This window comes from Homarus americanus, unplaced genomic scaffold (genome assembly GCF_018991925.1).
Source record: "Homarus americanus isolate GMGI-L3 unplaced genomic scaffold, GMGI_Hamer_2.0 scaffold56333, whole genome shotgun sequence".
Taxonomy (NCBI): domain Eukaryota; kingdom Metazoa; phylum Arthropoda; class Malacostraca; order Decapoda; family Nephropidae; genus Homarus; species Homarus americanus.
Genome location: NW_024734940.1, coordinates 1,220,409 through 1,243,059, shown reverse-complemented (window position 1 = coordinate 1,243,059; position 22,651 = coordinate 1,220,409). Strand labels below are relative to the sequence as shown.

Sequence of the window (22,651 nt, the reverse complement as noted above, 5' to 3'; positions counted from 1 at the left end):
TATAGTTTTCCCATGTTTAGTATTGAACCCCTAAATATTGATGTTAGTAGTAATACCGCTTGTTATGTGAGTTGAGAGTACAGCAATCATATATACTACCAACTGAGTTCTAGTGAAGGTGCCATATGTAAGCTTGTCATGTAGTGTGTTCTTTTAAATGTACAACCAGTAATGATGTAAGAAGCGAGAGTATCTAATTGGAATTGCAGACGAGTAAAGCCAAGGAGTTGATCCTTGTAATTGTATGTTAATGACATCTTTAACTAAATTTAATTTCATATTAATAAACCATTTTTAGAGTATGCTAGGGGTAGCATTTTCCCTCAGTATCTACCTTTATTCTTGTCCAATAGCTTGTTACCAGAATAACAGAACCCATGTGCCCTAACCCTCGCCATGCTACCAAAAGTCAGAGGTTATAAAGTAACTGTATGAAATGAAATAACTAGACAGAACTAATGGAGAAAATGAATGAAATAGGAAAAGAAAGAAAACTCGAAAATGAACCCCCCTCCCCCCGCCTTTATAACGTGTGTAAAGATAGTGAACCTTTTATTTAAATGATACAAGCCGAGAAATGAAGATTATTGATGTGCTGGAACGTAATGCGGCCACGGTGGTACCTAGAAAGTAGCTAACTTGGCTCTTTAGAAAAAAGTTCCACCAACTGGGGGGTGAGGGTTGGGCAAAAAATAGTTCTGCCCCCTCCGCCAACGTGGACCCTTCGGCCACCGAATGGATCTGCCACTGAAAAAGAGAGAGAGGAGAGACAAAGAGAGAAAGAGGAGAGGCAAAGAGAGAGAGAGAGAGAGAGAGAGAGAGAGAGAGAGAGAGGTAAAGACAGAAAGGGAGGGATTGAGTGGAGAAAATGAAAGCAAAAGATAGGGTCCCCTCAAATATTCTCACAATATAATGACCAATCAATTGTTTGTATACTTGATACCATTGATGACCACGCCCCCACGACCTCCTACCTTGTGTGTTCATGTGAACTTCATCTCCCATGTACTGATGACATTAGTACATGTTAGTTATCTTTAGATGAGATGGTTCATATTACGCTAAATAGTCACTAAAAGATGCATAAATCATTACTTTAATCGCCCATTAAAATTTACATTTTCTTTCATGTGACCTAACATACCCATTCTCACCCAGGATGCCATGTTTTAATGTACAGTCCCTACACTGGCGCATTTAAAGGGGTTCATCATATAATCACTCCACAAATCATTACAGTGAGATATTTGTTAAATATTGTGTATGTTTACTATTGCGAGTTTCCTTCTGTCGGATGTAAACATATAATGCTGCCACCAAACCAGAAGAGTCCCTGTAAACGCACTGGTGAATGGAACTGTACAGTATGTAAAGTTAAGATTACTTTTGAACTCATATGTGTAGCTTTAAGATATGTATACCGAATGTTAGCTGAAGCATTCGCGATTCCTTGAGTAATATGTTAAAAGCTTCAACTGTACATAATTGTAATGAAAACTGCATTATAGTCTAATTATTGAGTGAGCCAGCAGAAATAGCTGCACTGGTTTTGCCTCTTTTGAAATTGACTGTTGTCAATTTGTTACCCGACTTACATTTACTTGATCTAAAGAATCAGATAATATTTTGAAATGTGTGTTACAAATTGATATTAATCAATTGTATTAATCACCGAAAGTGCATAACGTTCTACTAGTCTTATAAATGCAAGGCTGTCTATTGACAGCTGAACCATTAGAATGTGATGTTCAATCCATATTTTTTATGATTGATTTGATTGACTCAATAAACGCTCAAGCACTGAGGTGACTTGAATTAATACGAGATGCACACGAATCAGAGTAATAGACCTGTAATTACTGCCATGAGACATCACTGTAAAGACAAGGCGCTACCTTGGGAGGTATAGCTAAGAGAGAGACACGATGTCACACATTAGGCTGGACCTGTAGTGGAGGTATGTGACGATCAAGGAGTGTGTTACCCAGGGCGAACCTTAGTGTGAGCTGCTGAACCCGGCGGACTCAGTGTGGGTGAACCGGAGGCATTGTTTGGCACCCGCACTGTGAACCCAGAGTCTTGCTCTATCCTGAAAATTTGGATAAATTCTCCTTGGTTACATTCTCCTGTATGTGTCAGTATTGACGAGTTATAAGTATTGCTTCCATCCCAGGTATTGTACTAAGACAGTGTAATTTAGTAGAGATATGACCTGTGTTTGTTTGGGTGTTAAGTAATTGAATCAGCTGTTGATGTTTTACTACCACTAAAACTCTTAATTGTTGGTACTAGTTAGTCAACAGTGTGATCTGTAACCAATGGGCTACAGTTAAGGATGCTGTAAGAAGTACTGATATTTTAGCGTTATAGTATTACAATAAGACGAAATGCCTTTGGTTCCACCCTATCTAATAGGGTGGAATCAAAGGCATTTTGTCTTATTAACTCTCCTCCTTTAGTCGACAATCTCTCTTCTCTTTCTCTTCGCAGCAATGTTGCTTCACTCTTTCTCTTTTCCAGGTACTTTAACGGGCAATGTTCGGTGGATTTGGCATCCTGTGTGCTGCCGGCAAGGCCGTGGGCTCGCAACACACGTCTTGCCCGAGGTGCCCACCGTTTCTCTGTGGGTGTCGGTCACACAAGAGTAACCCGTAATAGTACCTCCTTCTTACCTCACACAGCCAAACTGTGGATTGCTCTGCCTTCTTCTGTGTTTCCATACTTATACAATCTGTCTCACTTTAAAAAGCTGATTTTCTGGCATCTTCGTGGTGTAGATTAACACAGTATAACTTTTTTCTTCTCTATTTTCAATTTCTTTCTGGGGTTTTTTCGCACCCACAGGCCCCGTTGTGGGTCGTTTGACCTGTGTCTGGGTGGGCTAATTCCAATAAAAACAAACAAAAAAACTAAGACTCCTAGTTGTCCGTACTAGGTACCAGTGTGATGTGTAGAAGTAATAGCATAAAATAATGAAAGAACGTGAAGGTACTTATTGGCGCTGTAAGGGTATATAGAATGGTGAATATTACTTAGAGGTGCTGGAAGTAGTACCAATATATTCTTGGGTAGCTACTGTATATTGAAGCATTGCCTCTAAGATGGTATTGTTTTACTCACAAGTCTAGGGTTGCTCATTTTTTCAGACTTTTTTAAAATTGTGAGTGGGGGTGTTTTTTCCCATTATTTTGTTACTCCTGAATTCATTGGTGCCAGAATTAATGAAATCCAACATGTTCTAGGGGTCGCGAATCTAAATATAAAAAATGAATTTTTGCGAAAAAACGTCAAAACTCAAGCTTTTTCTCTTATAGATCAGCAATCGCGCTGCTTTTCACTACTTAACCCTAATGGCTGGCTGGAGCAGCTATTCAGATTTCCATTGACACCTAATTCGATTGCATGCACCTCTTATTTGACCTTCTAAGTCAGGTCAAAGGCTGTAGCCTACCTGCGTTAACGGAGTTATAAATTCACTAGGTTCACATTGGCAGCTTTAAAACCCTGCACTTCTTTGCAGTGTTTTGACATGTGTTGTGTTGTTGTTGGTACTGTGGTGTTATTTTATAATTAACTCAAATCTGCTATATAGTGTGGCAGTAAATTTATGGTTATCTATTTATGTTGTATTTTCTACAGGTGATTAAATTGCTCTTATGTGACCTTATTTTGTTTGCCTATTTTGTTTTATTACAAAACGTTTTTTTCTTACAGAGTTCATCTGTTTATATACATACAATCATGGAAGAGAGTGAGTCGCAGTCGGGGGAGAATGCTAAGGGGACTGTCAGGCCAACGTCATCCACTACCCGTTCTGCCACTGAAATCTATCTAGTAGGCCAGCCAGCATCGTCAATTAGAGGCAGTAAACTCCCGACGATGCGTCAAGTCCTGAAGTTCTTCTTTCACACAGTGAATGAATCTGGTGACAGACAGGAGACGTTTAAAGAAACAGTGAGAAACGTACTCACGTTCTGGAATTTAGCTCGCATCAAGACTATCTCAGAGAGGGGGTGCCGGGAGAAGCTGACAAGGTTATGGGAGCACTGGAGAAGTCTACAAAAAAGTCGGGACAGGGCTGCAAAGGACAAGGTTGAAAACTTCAAGTCTCAACTTGACCTGTTGTGGGACATCGGAGCACCGGACGCCGTAGAGGACATCGAGAAGAACCGGCTGCTTACACCGGCCGACAAACAACAAGACATCGCCTTCTATCAAGACCAACGCGGAGAAAGAAAAGCGTTCATGAGTGGTAACGATAAGATTTTTGCCGCTAAGAAGAGAAAGCAGGAGGAACGAGTCGAGAAGCCAAGGTCGAAACAGGGAAGGTTCGCAGTCTGTGAACCAAGCAGCAGTGATTCGAGACCTCAAACCTCTGTGGTGGCTGACACCCCAACGGAAGTAGAAATGGAGAAAAAGGACGCAGTGATACAACCTGGCAGGTACACATCAAAGCACCCTTATGTGACGGTTCAGCTTCCACGTCGCATTCTCCAAGAGCCAGCATTAAAGGAACTCGCTGACCGTCTTCGGATATCCAATAACGAAGTAAGTGTATCCATAAATGTGTTTGGAATGTTTGAAATTTCGGTTAATTATTTGATAAGCACTTAAACAGTCGACATTTTCTACTGACACCCTTGCCTGCTTTTGCTCGCAGATAGTTTCGGTGGTTGCAGCAGTGCTGCGCTCTGCTAACCCGCCAGGCGATCTGTCTGAGTTCCGGATCTCGAGAGAGACTGCGAGACGGGCGCGAGCTTCACACCGTCGTCAGGTAGCTGCCGCACAAAGGGAAGCCTTCACGCCTCCACCACATGCAGTGGTGCACTGGGATGGTAAGCTGGTTAAGGTGAGAACACGTTTAGGTACTACATTAATATTTTACCAAAGCCTAGACTATTGTAATATATTGTTAGAAATGTATCAAATCATTAACAAAAAGCTTGGAGAAAAAGGCAGCCTTGATAATTCTTCATTATCTGTCTGAATTTTTATATTTCTCTTATTTCAGAACGTCGTGGGAGAAGAACACCGACAGGCCATCTTCATCTCAGGGCGCGGCCATGAGGAAGGGAAGCTGCTTGCTGTCTTGCCAGTGAAGGACGGCACTGGCCTGACCCAGGCACGCGCAACAGCTCGTGCTATCGAGGACTGGAGCTGCGCTTCAAACGTAAAGGCACTGTGCTATGATACAACGTCGTCCAACACAGGGCGAGTCCAAGGTGCGGTTGTCCATCTGGAGGCGCTGCTGGAAAAACAGCTGTTGAGGCTTGGGTGCAGACACCACGTCATGGAACTGGTGGTGAGAGCCGCTGCCAGCAACATCTTCGGCAAAACATCGGCCCCTACGGACCCTCTCTTCCAGACTCTTAAGAAAAGGTGGAGTCAACTAGATCACTCTCAGTATCTCAGGCTGGACATTGCAAATCTACCAGAGTCTGACTGGCTCAGTCACCTCTGACATAGGACCGTTAGCTACCTGCTGACCGTCACAGAATGGGCCAGAGAGGATTACCGAGAAGCGGCAGAACTAACGCTCCTCGTCCTCGGTGTGAATCCTCCGCGCGGCACGCACTTTCTGCGTCCAGGCGCATGTCACCACGCTCGCTGGATGGCGAAGATCATATATTACCTCAAGATTTACATGTTTAGCCACCAGCTAGAGCTCAGCAGTGACCTGTGCGTCAAGCTGCAGAGGATGGCGATCTTTGAGTCTCTGCTGTACACACCGGCGTGGCTGAAATCACCAGTAGCTAAGGATGCGCCTGTGAATGACCTGCAACTGCATCACGAACTCCTCCGCTACAGGGCCGTGGACTGTGAGGTGGCTGATGCGGCGCTGGCGATCGCGAGCCGCCACCTGTGGTATCTAAGGCCACAGACCGTCGTTCTGTCGCTGTGCAGCGAGAAGTTGAGTGTGGCAGAGAAAAAGGAGATGGCGACCAAATTGAGCTGCCTAGAAGAAACGAACGACTACGCCAACGGCAACTTGGTCATCCAACAGACTACACGGCTTTCCGACCTGATAGATGAACGTTCATGGATGATCTTCAAGGAGCATCATGTGTGCGGCACAGCATGGCTGAAGTCACCGGTGGAAGACTGGGAGAAAAACGAAGAGTTCATGAAGCTGAAAGATTTCTCCAGAAGCCTGAAGGTAACCAATGACGTGGCCGAAAGGGGAATAAAACTTATGCAGGACTTCATTGGTTCAGTCACGAAGGATGAGCAGCAGCTGCAGGATGTCATGCAACTTGTGGAAAAGCACAGGAAGCAGATGAGTGGCTTCAGCAAGTCTGCTCTGATGCAACTGTGAGAGTTGAATAGAGGGGGATTGAACTTTCAAATTGCATCTCCTCCTAGAGTTATTGACCTATTTCAATGATGTTTGTTTTTTTAAGAGGGAAATATATCATGGAAAAGACTGTGACGGCAAAATATTGATATGTGTTTTCGAATAAATGGAGAAGTCAAAACTATGAATATTTTGGAATCTGGTTCCCTTAATGCAGGTAAAGCCTTTGACCTGAACTAGAAGGTCAACTAAGAGGTGCATGCAATCGAATTAGGTGTCAATGGAAAGCTGAATAGCTGCTCTAGCCAGCCATTAGGGTTAAGTAGTGAAAAGCAGCGCGATTGCTGATCTATAAGAGAAAAAGCTTGAGTTTTGACGTTTTTTCGCCAAAATTCATTTTTTATATTTGGATTCGCGACCCCTGGAACACGTTGGATTTCATTAATTCTGGCACCAATGAATTTAGGAGTAACGAAATAATGGGAAAAAACACCCCCACCCACAATTTTCTAAAATTGGGAAAAATGAGCAACCCTAGACTGTTCACTGAAGAAACTTATTTTTCAAATGATAAAGTAAGACTAAACTGTGTTTATTTTTGTACAAGTGTTAAAGGCTTGTTTAATAAGATTTGATTGAATCCAACTGGGAGTTCCTTTAATTTGTGATTGGTGATTTAAGATGTTCAAGGCAACAACACTTCTTTTAATAAAAAGTATTTAATTATAATTTGCGTATCACCCTTCATTCCCTCCAATACAATTTGATTATCAGAGAATACAGGACTTAGATTTCACACATCTTGACTTCTCTGTCAGCTACCAAAGTTAATTTAGAGCTTTTATTGTTGAAGCTATGTTTAATGTTGTGTGAGGCATGTCTGGGTGGAGGCAGCATTTACCAGTTGAAAAAATAATGGGTATCAGTTTAAATTCCCAGTTATTCCCACATGAAATAAATATACGGATATAAATTGAACAGAAAAATAAAATTAACTTAAAGGAAAAACAAAAAACAATGAAAGAACAAAAGGAACCAAAAATTATATTTTAATATCTTCCTATGTGCAAATGGTAACGTATATGATTAGTTTTACATATGCATGTCATCCAATAATTGTACACATTACCATACACACACTACTACTAATTTGCTGTCACTCGGAATCGAGTATGACGATGATCCAGCTCGGATACGCGAGAGGCCGATGCGGAACCGGAAGGGCCATCCACAGAAGTTGCACGTGTGGAGGGCTACATCTAGTGCGGGAGGGGCTGTAAGAAAAGAGCCTTCTGCTTTATACACCTCGACTGGAATTGCATCAGGCGCTGTGTCTTTGTTAATTTTCATCTGCATGATGGCAGTAGCTACCTCATCACGGATGGAGGATGGCTGAAGTGGGCCAGCCCTGGGTGCTGAGGGACTTGCTGGGTAGTCAGTGTTCGTGTTCTGGGTAATAAGTTCAATATACAGGAGCGAACACAAACACCTATATAGATTTTGTAGGTTCGATTTACTGGATAAGAGATATTTACACAAGGGGAGTAGCGCTCTTCAACCTGTCCGCTGGTCAACTGCTCTATAGACGACGTATGGCAAGTGATACATTAGCAGCTTCCATACGTCGCCAGGCACATTAATTAAGCATGTGGGACATTGATAAATACATTGCGACACGCTACTAGCTAGGCTAAATAAATAATACATAAATGGAGCACATACATAATATACATAGCATAATATAAATACAGCATACAGAATATACATACACCTCCCTCCCCCCTATACGCTCATAGCAAAGTCTTGAGCGGACCTTTTCTTTTGGATCCGTTCTGAGCGTCGAGGGACTAGATCACTGGGAAGGATATGGGACTCAACACTGGTGGCGGGGTCAGCAGAAGGCATTGTTACGGGGCGGAGAAAACGGCGGTTCCTCCACCACACACGACCACTGGGTAACCGCACCTGGTAGTCCCGTGACCTACCGAGACCCATGACTACGCCTACTTTGTCCCAACGTAGGGAGGTCGGGTCCTGAACACGGACTTGGGTGCCGACACTCAACCTGGGGAGAGAACGGGCGTGGTCGTTGTAGCGGGCGACGACGGACTGAACACGTTCGGCGGCTCGGCGATCACAATACTCTGTCTTGGCCTGCCACTCCTTGGAGAAGGATTGAGGGTGAGCAGGGACACAAGAACGAAGGGGGCGTCCATACAAAACCTGGGCAGGGGAGCGTCCGGTGTAGTTAGGTGTGTTGCGGAGTTCAAGAAGACCCCGGTCGAAGGCCTCGCAGTCAATGTTCCCAGAAGGGGCCACCTTAAGGATGAGGTGCTTCAGGGATTTGACAGCAGCCTCAGCGTGGCCGTTGGACTACGGGTAATGGGGCGATGACAACACATGCCGGACTCCCCATCGGTCGAGGAACACAGCAAAGTCCCGGCTTGTGAACTGAGGCCCTCCGTCGGTTCGCAGGCGCACAGGAACGCCCACGTCACGGAAGTGGCGGCAGACGTCGTGTCATTACCGCACTTGATGACAACCGGCCAACCAGAGAGACGGTCGATGATAACAAGGAAGGACTTTCCTGACACAGAGAAATAGTCGGCTGACACAGACTCAAAGGGGCGGGTGGGGTTGTCGTCACCCATGAAGGGTTCCTGCTGCTGGCTGGGTTGTAGTACGTGGTGGGGCTTACACACCTGGACAGCATTGGAGATGTCGGGGTCGATGCCAGGCAGGAACACAGTCTGTCTTGCATGCCGTTTGGTGGCCTCGGCTCCACAGTGACTGTCGTGGAGGCGAGCCAAGGCGTGGAGACTTGAAGCAGCAGGGACAACTACCGAAGGAGAGGTGTCACTGGCCAGAGGTAGGGGTAGGGCGGCAGCAGGGTAGATGCTGCTCCCTTCGTGCACCCTGTTGGCGTATTTTACCTCGAGAATCGGTGTTGGGAAGTCCTGGGAGATGATGGCCAACTCTTGGCAATGTCTGTAGGACAGCAAAGGAGTCGGGACACCATTATGCACATCAATCCAGGCTTGACACGACCTGTTGCCAAAGGTGACATGTGCATAGAGTGAACCTAGGGCTGGGGCCATCTGTGAACCATCTGCCGTCATGCAGAGGTCCTTGGGAGGCGGTCCTAGATCGCTTGGAGAGAGCCCCAAGCAATGCAAATGCTGGGAACCGATGACCGTAGCCTCAGCGCCGGTGTCGGGCAGCATCTCGAGACGGGATGACACATTACCGTAGGTCACGATGACGCTGACGTGCTGGGGGACTTTGGTCCTGGGACGCGAGGAGTACACCCTCCTAATATGGGTCGGGCTTTGTCCAGGGTCGTCGTGCCTCTGATTGGAAGACTGTGGGCGGCCCTCTCTGGTGGAAGGGAGCTGAAGCTTCCGCCGACGCTGTCCCTTGGGTTTGTTGGAAGGGCAACAGTTGTCATAGTGGCCGAGACGACCGCACACATTGCACTGGACACGTTTGGCTGGGCACCGTACTGTGGGTGACCAGTGGTCCTTACGGTCACAACTGTTGCATGTAGACTCAGCAGCTGGACACACCTGTGTTCCGTGCTGCTTACCACAGTTGTTACAAAATGAACCGGGCGTGGACGTGGTGGGTGAAGGCGTAGGAGCAGACTTCTTGTCCTTCTTGTACCGGGACACAGCGCGTACAACTGTAGGGGGAGCTCGGATGGCAGAGGTGGCACACCTGGCAGCCTCATAGGAGCGACATATCGTCAACACATCCTTGAGAGAAGAGGAAGAGTCGAGGGAGGTGAGGCGTTGGACAAGTTCCTCGTCCTTAACACCCATCAGGATCACCTGCTTCAACTGGGTCTCCTCGCACTGCAGGTGGTGGCCTAGACATATATCTACCTCTTCCGAGGCTCTCTTAAGACGTACATAAAAGGCGTCAAAAGTCTCACCCTCCATCTGTCTGTAGCTAAACAATTCCCTCCTGCGCAGAGCTTCATTCTGCTGTCCTTTGATGTGCCGTTGTAGAATGTCCAGTACCTCCTCTACAGACAACGAAGAGGTCGGAGGTACCTGCAACGTATGTTCTAAGACACGCTGAATTTCCAAGGACAGGCACATACGCAGCTGGATGAGTTGTTTAGGCTGTGACAAACTCTGGAGATCCACCATTGTAGAATAATCAGTCCACCGTCGCCGCCATTCACGAAAAGTCTGGAAATTCACATCAGGCTTCAAGATGGGCGGTGTTTGAGCAGCTGCTTTAGGTGGGGCTGGGGGGCGTGAAGGAAGCATTGATGAGGTATCTGAACCAGTCAGTACCGAGGCAGTGTTAGAGCCAGGGGCTTGGTTAACAGTGAGGCGAGATATCAAAGCTTCAAACCGTGCACTGTCTTCCAATCTCCGTTGGTGGTCTTTCTCTGCCTCTGCTTGCCTTCTGTGTTCATCCGCCACACGTCTGTTAGCTTCATCCTCGCGCCTTTCATCTCTCATAAACTTCATTAAAGCAATTATCTCTGGAGACAACGCTGAATATCGAGGTGAAGGGCTGCTCGATGTTGTGGGAGCTGGAGCGTCATGGTCAGCCTGGTCATCCATCTCTGCGGAGCTATCATCCGACTGACTCATCCGGGCGCTGGCTCCACGGCTACGTAAGGCACGAGACATAACTACTTCATCTGTGTACTGTGTCTAAATCAGTGTTGACCGGTCAGCCCGTCGTATCAACAAGATCTCAGACAAAAAATTAATTAAATACACAGATAAGTAGATTATATATATAAAATATATATAAGGAAATCGCCAATGTCAGTGTGTTAGTACATGTATGTGTGTGTGCCAGGCGGGTGAGAGCGTCTTGCCTCGAGCTGTGAGGGGGATGGAGACGACACTGTGATGGGGGGGTGGAGACGACGACTAGCGGCAGTTACCCTCCAGGCTTCGCGAGGGGTGGTGTACTCAAGTCTACTCCTTGCAAATGCCCAGACCATGCCGTGTACCTTGAGAATCCTTTAGAACAAGGTCACACATTTATGGCACGAAACACACAATGCACTAAACACTGCACAGAAAATCACTGTCACTGACACTGCTCAAAGTTGCTAAAAATTCTTCGAGGAGGGGTGGCGGGCGGCGGTTGGTTGACACAGGGAAGGAGTCCATAAGCCGGCTTTCCCACAAAGTTTGCACTGTCACTCGTAATTATCCAGTAAAACCGGTTCACTGCGCCATGTTCGTGTTCTGGGTAATAAGTTCAATATACAGGAGCGAACACAAACACCTGTATAGATTTTGTAGGTTCGATTTACTGGATAAGAGATATGTACACAAGGGGAGTAGCGCTCTTCAACCTGTCCGCTGGTCAACTGCTCTATAGACGACGTATGGCAAGTGATACATTAGCAGCTTCCATACGTCGCCAGGCACATTAATTAAGCATGTGGGACATTGATAAATACATTGCCACACGCTACTAGCTAGGCTAAATAAATAATACATAAATGGAGCACATACATAATATACATAGCATAATATAAATACAGCATACAGAATATACATACAGTCAGGACATCCACATCTGTGTTTCTGTGAGCGAACGGGGACTGCACCATGCGTTGTTGGACCATACATTGTTTTAATGAAATTTAAAAATTCACATATCTTGTGTTGATCGGCAAATTTTTGCATCTCACGTGCTCTATTTTTCCATCATTCGTCCCTTAGATCATGAAGTTTGCGCTTTCTTCTGGTAGAAGGTATAAGCTTTGGGCCGATACTGAGGGTTGTTCTGCCCAGGACCCAACCATACCAGGTCGGCTAGGTAGAGGACCAAAATAGGCACAGCCTATGCCATGTCGTCATGCTCGCTATAGGACTTGCTTCCCCGTTACTGCAGTCACCTTTTCAGTCGCTTCCAATTTTTACCTCTTTCATTTTTTTCTTTCCTTCAGAGATAACCCTATTAATGCAAGGTTGATAATACAGATGAACATCTTATGACTGAAATTAACTCTGTATAAATAGTAATTACTACAATTCATTAGGAACCGGGAAAAATAAGTCAGGCTCTAAATATTTTTTTCAGTACTTTTAATGTTAAATAATTGGAATTTAAAATAGGCTACTCTTGTTAATCCATTCAATCCACTCAGCATTATATGGTATCCTTCATTTCAAAATGCACCATATCTGTTGGCTGAGTTGTGATGTCGTACTCACTTTCCTTACCCAAGTAATGTGTTTGCATTTGTAAGCCATGCATACATATGCAGTTAATTTACCCAAATCAATTCCTGTGTGACTGCCCGAACACCAGTGAGAAAAAACAAAGGTGACATTTCCATCACCATGGCAGTGCGTGCAAAATGTCAAACTTTATGTACCTTACATAATTATTTGAATCATATAGTACAAAATAACTATACAGAGTGACACACCAAACGCCAAAAATCGGTTTGAAATGATATACGATACAATTGGTCTTATAAAGTTAGTTATGAAAAATAGGAAATTGGTTGGTGTGGCGGGTAGAATGTGGCACCTTTGTACATTCAGAGCAATGAGGAGGAAAACAACCTCATTACCTTCCATCACCATGATAACGAGTACATACAGTAGATGCCAAATCTATACAACTTAAGTATCGGAATACACCTAATTACAGATAAATAATATAATATGACTGCATCACCTTCCAATAAAATTTCTAATTAACCATAAAAAAAAGAAGCAATGAATTATACAATATGCAGAATGGACGGTAGTCGCGGGGAAATACGTGGCAAAGTCGCCACACACACACACATACACACACTACTATTACTACTTTGCTGTCACTCGGAATCGAGTATGACGATCATCCAGCTATGATACAATGGTATGAGTTATTAGGGATGTCACCTTCATTGGTGAAATTTTAGGTGACTAAAGAGGCTGACACGGGACCGGCAGAGTCGTTCACATGAAATGCACATGTGGAGGGCTACATCGAGTGCGGGAGGGGCAGCATCTTTCCGGCGTTGGCGTTTGTATCCCTCGGTTTGCACTCGAGCTAACTCGAAAGTATTGACACCTTCTCGTGTGGTGCTCCTCCAAGCGTTACGATGAGGAGTAATCGACTCCCAGGTGAAGGGGTCGATTTTGCACATTTTCAGGTTTGTCTTAAGACTTTCCTTATACCTTTTCAGTTGCCCATCGGCGTTACGTTTACAATTCGTTAGGTGACTGTAAAATAGCTGCTTTGGTCTACTGTCGTCCATGCTGGCAACATGGCCAGTCCAGCATAGTTGTTCATGGATAATGGTAGCCTAGATGCTCCTACAGCTGGAATCAGCAAGAATACTGCCAGTTGTTCTCTTATCTTCCCAGCGAACATGGAGGATGGAACGTAGACTACATTGGTGAAAGTTTTCAAGTGCCTTGAGGTGCTTCCTGTATGTGACCCACCCTAGCAGGGTGGGGAGGACCACTGCTCGATATACGTGTAACTTTGTAGATAATTTCAGCTCCCTACAGCTGAAGACACGGTTTCGGAGTCTGCCAGAGGCTTGAGATGCACATCTGATCCGATGCCGAATCTCTTCATCGATGTCCGCTGTGGTGGACAGGTGGGAACCGAGATACCGAAAGTGGGTAACATTAGAGAGAGCAGTTCCGTTAAGCTGGATGTATGGTGGAGGTGTGTCCGAACCATGGGCAGGTTGAAAGAGCATCTGAGTCTTACGTACATTCACCTCAAGGCCGAAGTGTGCATACACATCTGTGTAGATTTTCAGGATCTCCTGTAGGTCGTGTTCAGTGTGAGCAACAAGAGTGAGGTCGTCTGCATTCTGTAGTTCAGTAATGGAAGCTGTCGACACCTTTGTTCTTGCTTGTAGTCGTCTTATGTTGAAAAGACATTTCATCCGGTACTAGATGTCCACCCTGCCAGCTAAATTGGCAAGGGCACGAGTAAGGAATGCAGCCAAGAAAATGGAAAAAGAGAGTTGGAGTCAGCACACACCCTTGTTTAGCCTCCGTTTGGATGAGGAAGAACTCAGACTTGTGCCATTGTGCAGGACACTGTCGTTCATGCCATATCATTGTATCATAGCAAAATGATCGTCCTCGATTCCGAGTGACAGCAAAGTAGCATAGTAGGAGTTGCCTTACAATGGTGATAAATTTTTGTGGGCAGCCAAAACGGCTGAGGGTCCACCAGAGGGCTTCCCTGTTGAACGATTTGAAGACTGTGGTTAGGTCGATGATAGCCATGTGTAGGTCATGACGCTGTTCCCTGCACTTTTCCTGTATCTGGCGGGCAGCAAAGATCATGTCAGTGGTGCCACGTGATGATCTAAAGCCACATTGAGATTCTGGGAGGAAATTTTCCGCCTCAGGAAGAAGTCTATTTTGGAGGACTCGGGCGTTAATCTTGCCAGCTACGGACAGCAGCGAAATCCCGCGGTAGCTGCCACAGTCTGACAGGGTCTCCATTGTTCTTATAAATATTGACGATGGAGGCGTCTTTAAGAACTTGGAAAATTTCCTCCTTTTCCCATATATTCTCCAGGAGAGAGTGTAGACGGCTTGGTAAGCAGGGGTCCTCCTGCTTTATACTCCACAGCTTGGATTCCATCAGGCCCTGAGGCTTTGTTATTTTTCATCTGTATTATGGCAGTAGCTACCTCATCCAGGGATGGAGGATAGCTGAGGTGGGTCAGCTCTGGATGCTGAGGGACCTGCTGGGTTAGTCAGGACATCCACATCGGTGTTTAGGTTAAGCAGTGAATGGTACTGCTCTTTCCAACGCTGAAGGTGGCCTTCGTCGTCTTAATTATGGGGTTACCATTGGATGAGCCGGGGTGGGGAGGGGGGAGGGCTGCACCACGAATGCTTGGTCTATAAAACGTTTTAATGGAATTGAAAAATTCGCTGATCTTGTGCTGATCCGTAATTTTTTGTGTTTCACATGCTTTATTTTTAATTGTCTTTCTTTAGGTTGCGAAGTTCCCGCTGGGCCACAGCTTTCTTCTCGTTTATAATCGATGAGTATATTGATTGCCGGGTCATTTTCATCAAACCAGTCCTGGTGTATTCTTTCGATCTGGCCGAGGGTCTTTCTGCAGTTTTTGTCATGACAGTGTCGAGAATATCCCATTCAGCACTGGTATTTGCTTTGTTTGCTGTTGGATTGTTTATCAGCCCATGTTCGAGCTGCTCTCTGAAATCATGTGCTACTGCTGGATCCTCCAGACGCTTATTGTTAAAACTTCTTCTGGAGGCTTGCTGCCTTCGCCGTTTTGGGGCGACGTGAAGTGACAGCTTTGCTCTGACGAGCCGATGATCAGTGTCGCAGTGGTCTGAGTTACTTATGGCTCGGTTGATGAGGACATCTCGGCGATCTCTTTCTCTGACAATGATGTTGTCAATGAGATGCCAGTGTTTGGATCGTGGGTGATGCCACGAACCCTTGATGTAAGGGCGGCGTTATGAGTTGGGGATTTAGAATATAGTTAAAAGTCTACCCAGATCCCAACAGGCAACAACAATAAAAAAAACATAGACAATCGGACTATAAAGGGAAAGACAAAGAATTCGAGTTTTTGTTGTGTATAATAAAGTACCATAAATTCCTTAACAAAATATTCAGCTTTCTATAATTTACCCTTAACCATACTTAACTAAACATACGCAACATTGGCTTAACAGTATATACATATTTATACAACATAAAACAATCGTGAAGCAAGGTGGAGGTGGGAGGCAATATAAGATTACAAATACTTAAGTGCGGAGCTGAGATGGCTGACGAGTAAGGCTGAGTATTGTAGAAGACGGTAGGTAGTCACTGTGCCGTAGGTTTCCAGGATAGGTGATCCTGTGGTCACTTCCCAGAGTGAACTGAACTCTCATCGAACTGGAGCTGATGAGAAAGACTTTGAGGAGGTGATGCAACAACCAGGATATGGAGAAGGGAAACCCCGGAGTGGTAACTAAGAGTAGTCATAATCGGGTTTCGTCCCTAGATGGCGTTGCTCGTGGTGCTGGGTAGGTAGATCAGGACAATAGATGGCGTGGTTCGTAGTGCTGGGTAGGTAGATCATGACAATTGATGGAGTGATTCGTAACACACCCCCCCTCCAAAGACCTCCGTAGCACGGGAGCGAAGGAGGTGATCACCTGGTGCGTCTGGAGAGTAGCTGCTGCCTTTCCACTGGAGCTCGGGATAAGGAGTCCGCAATCAGGTTGTCCACCCCCTTTATGTGCCGGACTTGTAGATTATAGGGCTGGGTGAGGAGAGCCCAGCGGAGGATTCGCTGGTTGGAGGTCTTGTTGGTTTGGATGAACGTGAGTGGGTTATGGTCGGTGAAGACTAGGGTTGTTTGTGGGCAAGACTGGAGGTAACATTCAAACTTCTTTATTGCCAACACCAGAGCCAGGCCTCCTTCTCTATGGTCGAGTAGTTGGTCTGATGTTTTTTCAACTTGGCGGAGTAGTATGCCACAGGGTGAAGGACATCAGTGGTTGGGTCGGGTTGTAGGAGCACAGCCCCCACTCCGACACCGCTAGCGTCGATTTGCAGATGGAAGGGCAAGGTGTAGTCAGGGGGGTGGACTACAGGCTTGGAGGCAAGGAAGGCTTTGAGGCGGTGGAAAGACTGGTCGCACCTCTGGTTCCAGATGTAAGGGACCGCAGAACTGGTAAGGTCTGTGAGGGGTCCGGCCACGCTGGAGAAGTTACTGCAGAACCGACGGTAGTAGCCGCACATCCCCAGGAAGCGCATGAGTTCCTTCCTCGTCCTTGGAGTGGGGAAGGACAAGATGGCTTTAACGTTTGCGTCCTTGGGTCTTACCATACCATGCCCAACGATATATCCCAGGTAAGTCACTGAGGCCCGGCCAAAAGCAGATTTAGCCAGGTTTATGGTGAATCCAGTCTCTTGCAGTCGTGCGAACAGTATCTCCAAACGCACCAGATGTTCGTCCCAGCCGTCCGACACCACCACCAGGGCATCCAGGTAGGCGAACGTCCCACCTAGGTCCTGAATCAGGTGATTGATTGCTCTCTGAAATGTGGCCGGAGCATTAGAAAAGCCAAACGCCATAACCAAATATTGAAAAAGACCAAATGGAGTTATAAATGCTGAGATTATTTTTGCCCTATCCGTGAGTCCCACTTGATAATATCCTTTCAACATGTCCATGGTAGATATAAATTTGGCACAGCCTATGCTGTCTATTATATCTTCAATCAAAGGTAAAGGGTAGTAGTCTGAGACAGTGACCTGGTTCACCTTACGATAATCGGTACAGAAACGAATAGTGCTATCGGGTTTTGGAATGAGAAGGCAAGGTGAAGCCCAGGGGGAGGTACTAGGCTCAGCTAAGTTATGTTTTAACAAAAAATCTACCTCCTTTTTCATAATCTCTCTTTTTTGTGGATTTAGTCGATATGCTGATTGCCTAATGGGTTGTACATCATCTGAGATTAGCTTAATATCATGTTTAAGTATATTGCAAAACCCTGGGAGGTCTGACGTGACTTTAGGAAATGTTGATAATAACTTATTGAGATCTTTTGCTTGAGATGGATTCAGAACAGAAAACTACTCATCCAAGTTGTTGAGTATGTGACTGTTAGCAGGGTTTTCTTTAGGTAGAGGGAAGTCTAAATTCTCCAATAGATCCATGTCATCTGTCTCCGGCTCCGGCCCTGACAAAACCGTATGCAATACAGGTAGGCTTTCGCCTCTGGGATGTCTTCCTCTGACTGCCTGGAATGGTAAAGTTTCATGAGATTAATGTGAACAAGTTGTGAATCTTTTCTGCGATCAGGAGTATGGACTATATAGTTGAGGGGAGATAGTTTATTAGCAACTATATAGGGACCAGTAAACTTGCTTTTAAGGGGAGAGCCTGGAATGGGTAGAAAGAGTAACACTTTGTCACCTGGAGAAAATGATCTTTCAACTAATTTAGGTTGGGACTTCACCATTTTTTCTTGGACTTTTTTAAGTTTGACTGAGCAATGGTACGGACTTCAGTTTAATTGTCCCGTAAAGTGTCAATGTATTGGGAAACTGTTGCGGGCTTAATAGATGGAGTGTCAAACCACTGCTCCTTTACTATTTTAAGGGGTCCCCTAATTTGTCTCCCATATAGTAACTCGAATGGGGAGAAACCCAATGACTCCTGGGGACATTCTCTGATGGCAAAGAGTAACAAGTCTATGCTTTCATCCCATTCCTTTTGGTGTTCTATACAGTATTTTTGGAGCATTGATTTGAAAGTTTGATGGAACCGTTCCAAGCAACCTTGGGATTGTGGGTGGTAAGCCGAAGATGTACAATGGTCCACACTGAGGTCTTTCATCACCTGTTTGAAAAGATTACTTGTAAAATTGGTGCCCTGATCGGATTTGATGTCTTTAGGAATGCCCACTGAAGTAAAAAGGTGCAAAAGAGGTTTAATTACATTTTTTGAAGTGATGCTTTTAAGGGGAAAAGCCTCAGGATAACGTGTACTGGCATCCATAACTGTGAGCAGGAATTGATTTTCCTTCTTAGTCTTTGGTAATGGGCCCACACAATCCACAACAATCCTTTCAAATGGTGTAGAAAATACTGGGATGGGCTTAATGGGAGCTGCTGGTATACTTTCATTTGGTTTTCCTACCATTTGACAAATATGTTTTCAGGATTCCCAAATGTCCTGAAATACCATCATGGGCAAGGGCAATTAATGCTGGTCTGACTGAGGAGGGAATTACCACTTGATGTATTTCAGACCACATGTCTAGATGGGCAAGCTCAGGGGGCCTATAGGCCCTCATCAAAACCCCTTCCTGATAATAAAAACACGAAAGGGTGTTAAAATCTTTACCCTCAACTGCTGCATGATGAAGTTTATTCAAAGATGGATCAGATTGTTGGGCTTTAATGAGCTCATCTTTACTAATGGTCTTATTGTACAGATCTTCTGTGGGTAGGAAGATATTGGAGGTGGTTTTAGATGAAGAGGGCCCATTTCGCACACTCTGTGACCGGGTGACAGCACAAGATGGGAAAAGGTGAGGAGTAGTTTCTTCAAGGTCAGTGGTGGAGTTGACAGGTAAGGGAGAGTCGAATGTCTTTATGTTGGGAACCACTAGATCTCCTACCAAGTCATTACCCAATAATACATGAATGCCACTCACAAGGATTGGATTTTCCCTAATGGCTACTTGCACTTCCCCAGTAAACAAGGGACATTGGAGGTGCACTTTAGCTTAGGGATAGGAAGAATGGGATAAGAGATTTGAAATTAGAACACTCTCATTAGTAAATGCGGTAGATATATCAGGAATGACGTGAAACAGGAGGATAGATTGTGCTGCGCCCGTATCACGTAGTATACGAATAGGGAAAGAACGAGACCCCTCTATGATTGAAATTTTTCCCTCATAGGTGAATGAAGAGAAGAGATTCTGATGGGGCCTTTCCACATTGGTGGTTGTTATTGGTTTGAATTTGGGATCCAGGGAACTACTTTTAGCAATTCGACGCTTTGGGTGTTTACAAGACTGGATCGTATGGCCTGGGTTATTACAGTAAGAACAATGAAACGTGGTTGCATGAGGGGGGGTAGGTGTGAGACCTTTCGACCTACCACTCACGCCCCCAAGGTTTTCATCAGAGGAGGACCTAACATGTCGGAAAGTACCACGTTCTCTAGTACCCAGTGACTCCACCAGCAAGGCGTACGCATCAGCCAGCTCAGCCGCACGCCCTAAATTAACCTCTCCACACTCCTCCACATGCTTCAAGATGTGAAATGGTATCTTGCTCTTCCACTCCTCCAGGAGTACCAAATTTAACAAATCCTGAAATGTGGAGGTCTCTGTAGCCTCTAACCACTTCTTAAAAAACCTAAGCTTTTCTTAAGCAAACTCAACAAAGGTGTGTGAAAATGGTTTGGTTAGTTTACGAAACTTCTGCCGGTATCCATCTGGCGTGATAGCAAAAGAGGTGAGGATATTCTTTTTTACGTTATCATAGTCATCAGTCTGGTCTAAACAGTTATAAACTCTACGAGCCTTACCACATAATTTAGGAACTAGCACCGACACCCACAGGTCTTTAGGCCACTCATTCTTCCCGGCTATTTTCTCAAAAGTCCTAAATGACCCGTCCATATCGGATTCATCAAACCCGGGAACAAGGGAAGAAGCATTAGCAGGGTTAAAAGCAGCTAGTTCCTCTTTGAATGCCACTTCTTTTGATTTAAACTCCGATGTTAAGGTGACTTCTGTCTCTCTCACCTGTAGTTCTTTCAGTATAACCTCCTGCTCCAACTTGGCCTGTTCCGACCTTCCCTCATGCTCCAACTCACATTCCAACTTGGCCTGTTCCGACCCATGCTCCAACTTGGCCTGTTCCAACTCGAGTTCTTTCATTGTGAATTGGAACTCGAACCTAGCTCGTTCTAGTTCTAAGGCGTCTACTCTTTGTGTTTTTTCTTGAGGGCTAGCCAGACCTGAAGCAACTTCTGAGTGAGGAGGGGTGGTGGATAGTGGTTGAAGTTTCTTGGACATGGGCGTTAATCGGTCAACAGAGGATTCTTTTAAAACTTCTTGTTGAACCAACATTTCAATTACATGATTTTTTAACATTTCCTTAGTCAATTGCTGTGAATATGGGATATTGTAATAGTTGGCTATTTCTTTCCATTCTTTCTTCAGGATATTAACACGTAATTTAGCTACGGAAGGATTTTCCATAAAATCCTGGAGATCAAAACCTGAGGTGGCCATTGTTAAGAAAACTAGGATAAATTAATTAATGGTAAAAAAATAAGATAAGTGGATTACCCTAGAAAATATCACGGCAGTGGATAACCAGAAAGTCCCGGAAACTAACAAAGTTATACCTATGGAAATTACACGTATGAATATTGTTCTTCTGAGAAGATCCTTAGATAAGGATAAGAGACTTGAAAGAGGAAGGGCGTATTACGGCATTAATATAAAGATCCGGATTAACAACCCTTAGATACTTGAAACAGGAAGGGCGTATTACGGCAATTATATAAAGATCCGGATTAACAACCCTTGAGTAAACAGGAAGGGCGTATTACAGCATTAATATAAAGATCCGGATTAACAACCCTTAGATACTTGAAACAGGAAGGGCGTATTACGGCATTTATATAGGGATCCGGATTAACAACCCTTGAGTAATCAGGAAGGGCGAAATTACGGCATTAATATAAAGATCAGGATTAACAATCCATAGATACTTGAAACAGGAAGGGCATATTACGGCATTTATATAAAGATCCGGATTAACAACCCTTGAGTAAACAGGAAGGGCGTATTAAGGCATTTATATAAAGATCCGGATTAACAACCCTTAGATACTTGATACAGGAAGGGCGTATTACTAGGGTGTGTCATAGGAGGGAAGATCAGCTAAAACTAATGGCCCATCACTTTTTTGGTAGATTTTAGTGTATATAAACAGAAAATAATTTCAGTTTCAATATTTTGCAACCTTTTGCTAGGTAAATTTTAGCGTGAAATTTATCGAAAATCTAACGTACAGCTGCAGTAGTGCATTACAATTAAATAGTGAACATTGCTTTCTGACTTCATTCTTTAACAACCCAACTAACAATATTTTTTTCTGTTCAGGTTCTGATGCATTTATAAGTTGATAATATTTGCGATGGCTGCTTGTGTCAGGACGAGGAACCAAAAATCCAGCCATCTCAGTCACTATCTTGGGTCTGGGAGAGAGCTCCTGAAGTCGGAGTTGCCTACATTGAGAGATGCTTTGAGATACGGTGTTTTAATCAGGCAAATCAGTGAATAGAACCAAAGAACTTACACAAACAATGACATTGCCAGTGATATGACCAAAGCTGTCTTGGCACAGTACACTCTGGCTAACGCTCAGTTCAAGCCTCCAGTCATAACAAGTCAAAAGAAGATTAGTGAGAGACTGCTAGCCAGTTGGGAAAAGGCAAGAGATATCTCTCTTGGGAGAGGAAAACTTGCATTTAAGGACAGCTTTGCCAAGCAACTGGACCAGTTATTTGACATAATTACTTGCAAGTGCCCAATTGTTCTCTGTCCTGAGTTTGGATGCGATTGTGACTGTAAATCCGAGGCCCACATCTCCTGTATTTGCAAGCGTGAACTGAAGATTCCTGTGATCGAACTGGCATTTGTCAAAGCACAGAGAGAGAAGACTGGCAGTATAGGGGCTCTCATGATTTCTAGCCAAGATATTCCGGAGTCCAAGAGACAGGAGGCTGCCACAGAGAGACAGAAGAGGAGAAGCGTTGCCGAGGAAAAGGAGACTTGAGAAGGCCCAGGGTGAGGTAAAAAAGGCCGATGATTGGAGTCAAGCTGA

The 22,651-nt window shown here is 44.8% G+C and overlaps 1 protein-coding gene across 1 annotated transcript; it reads left to right on the top strand.

Annotated features, from left to right (window-relative positions):
* The first annotated feature begins 4,161 nt into the window (after positions 1-4,161).
* LOC121870587 lies at positions 4,162-6,147 on the top strand. The gene is made up of 3 exons (XM_042372418.1): positions 4,162-4,548; positions 4,661-4,849; positions 5,012-6,147. Exons 1-3 carry the CDS (start codon positions 4,246-4,248, stop codon positions 5,459-5,461), a joined length of 942 nt encoding a protein of 313 aa, XP_042228352.1. The 5' UTR covers positions 4,162-4,245; the 3' UTR covers positions 5,462-6,147.
* The last annotated feature ends 16,504 nt before the right edge of the window (positions 6,148-22,651 follow it).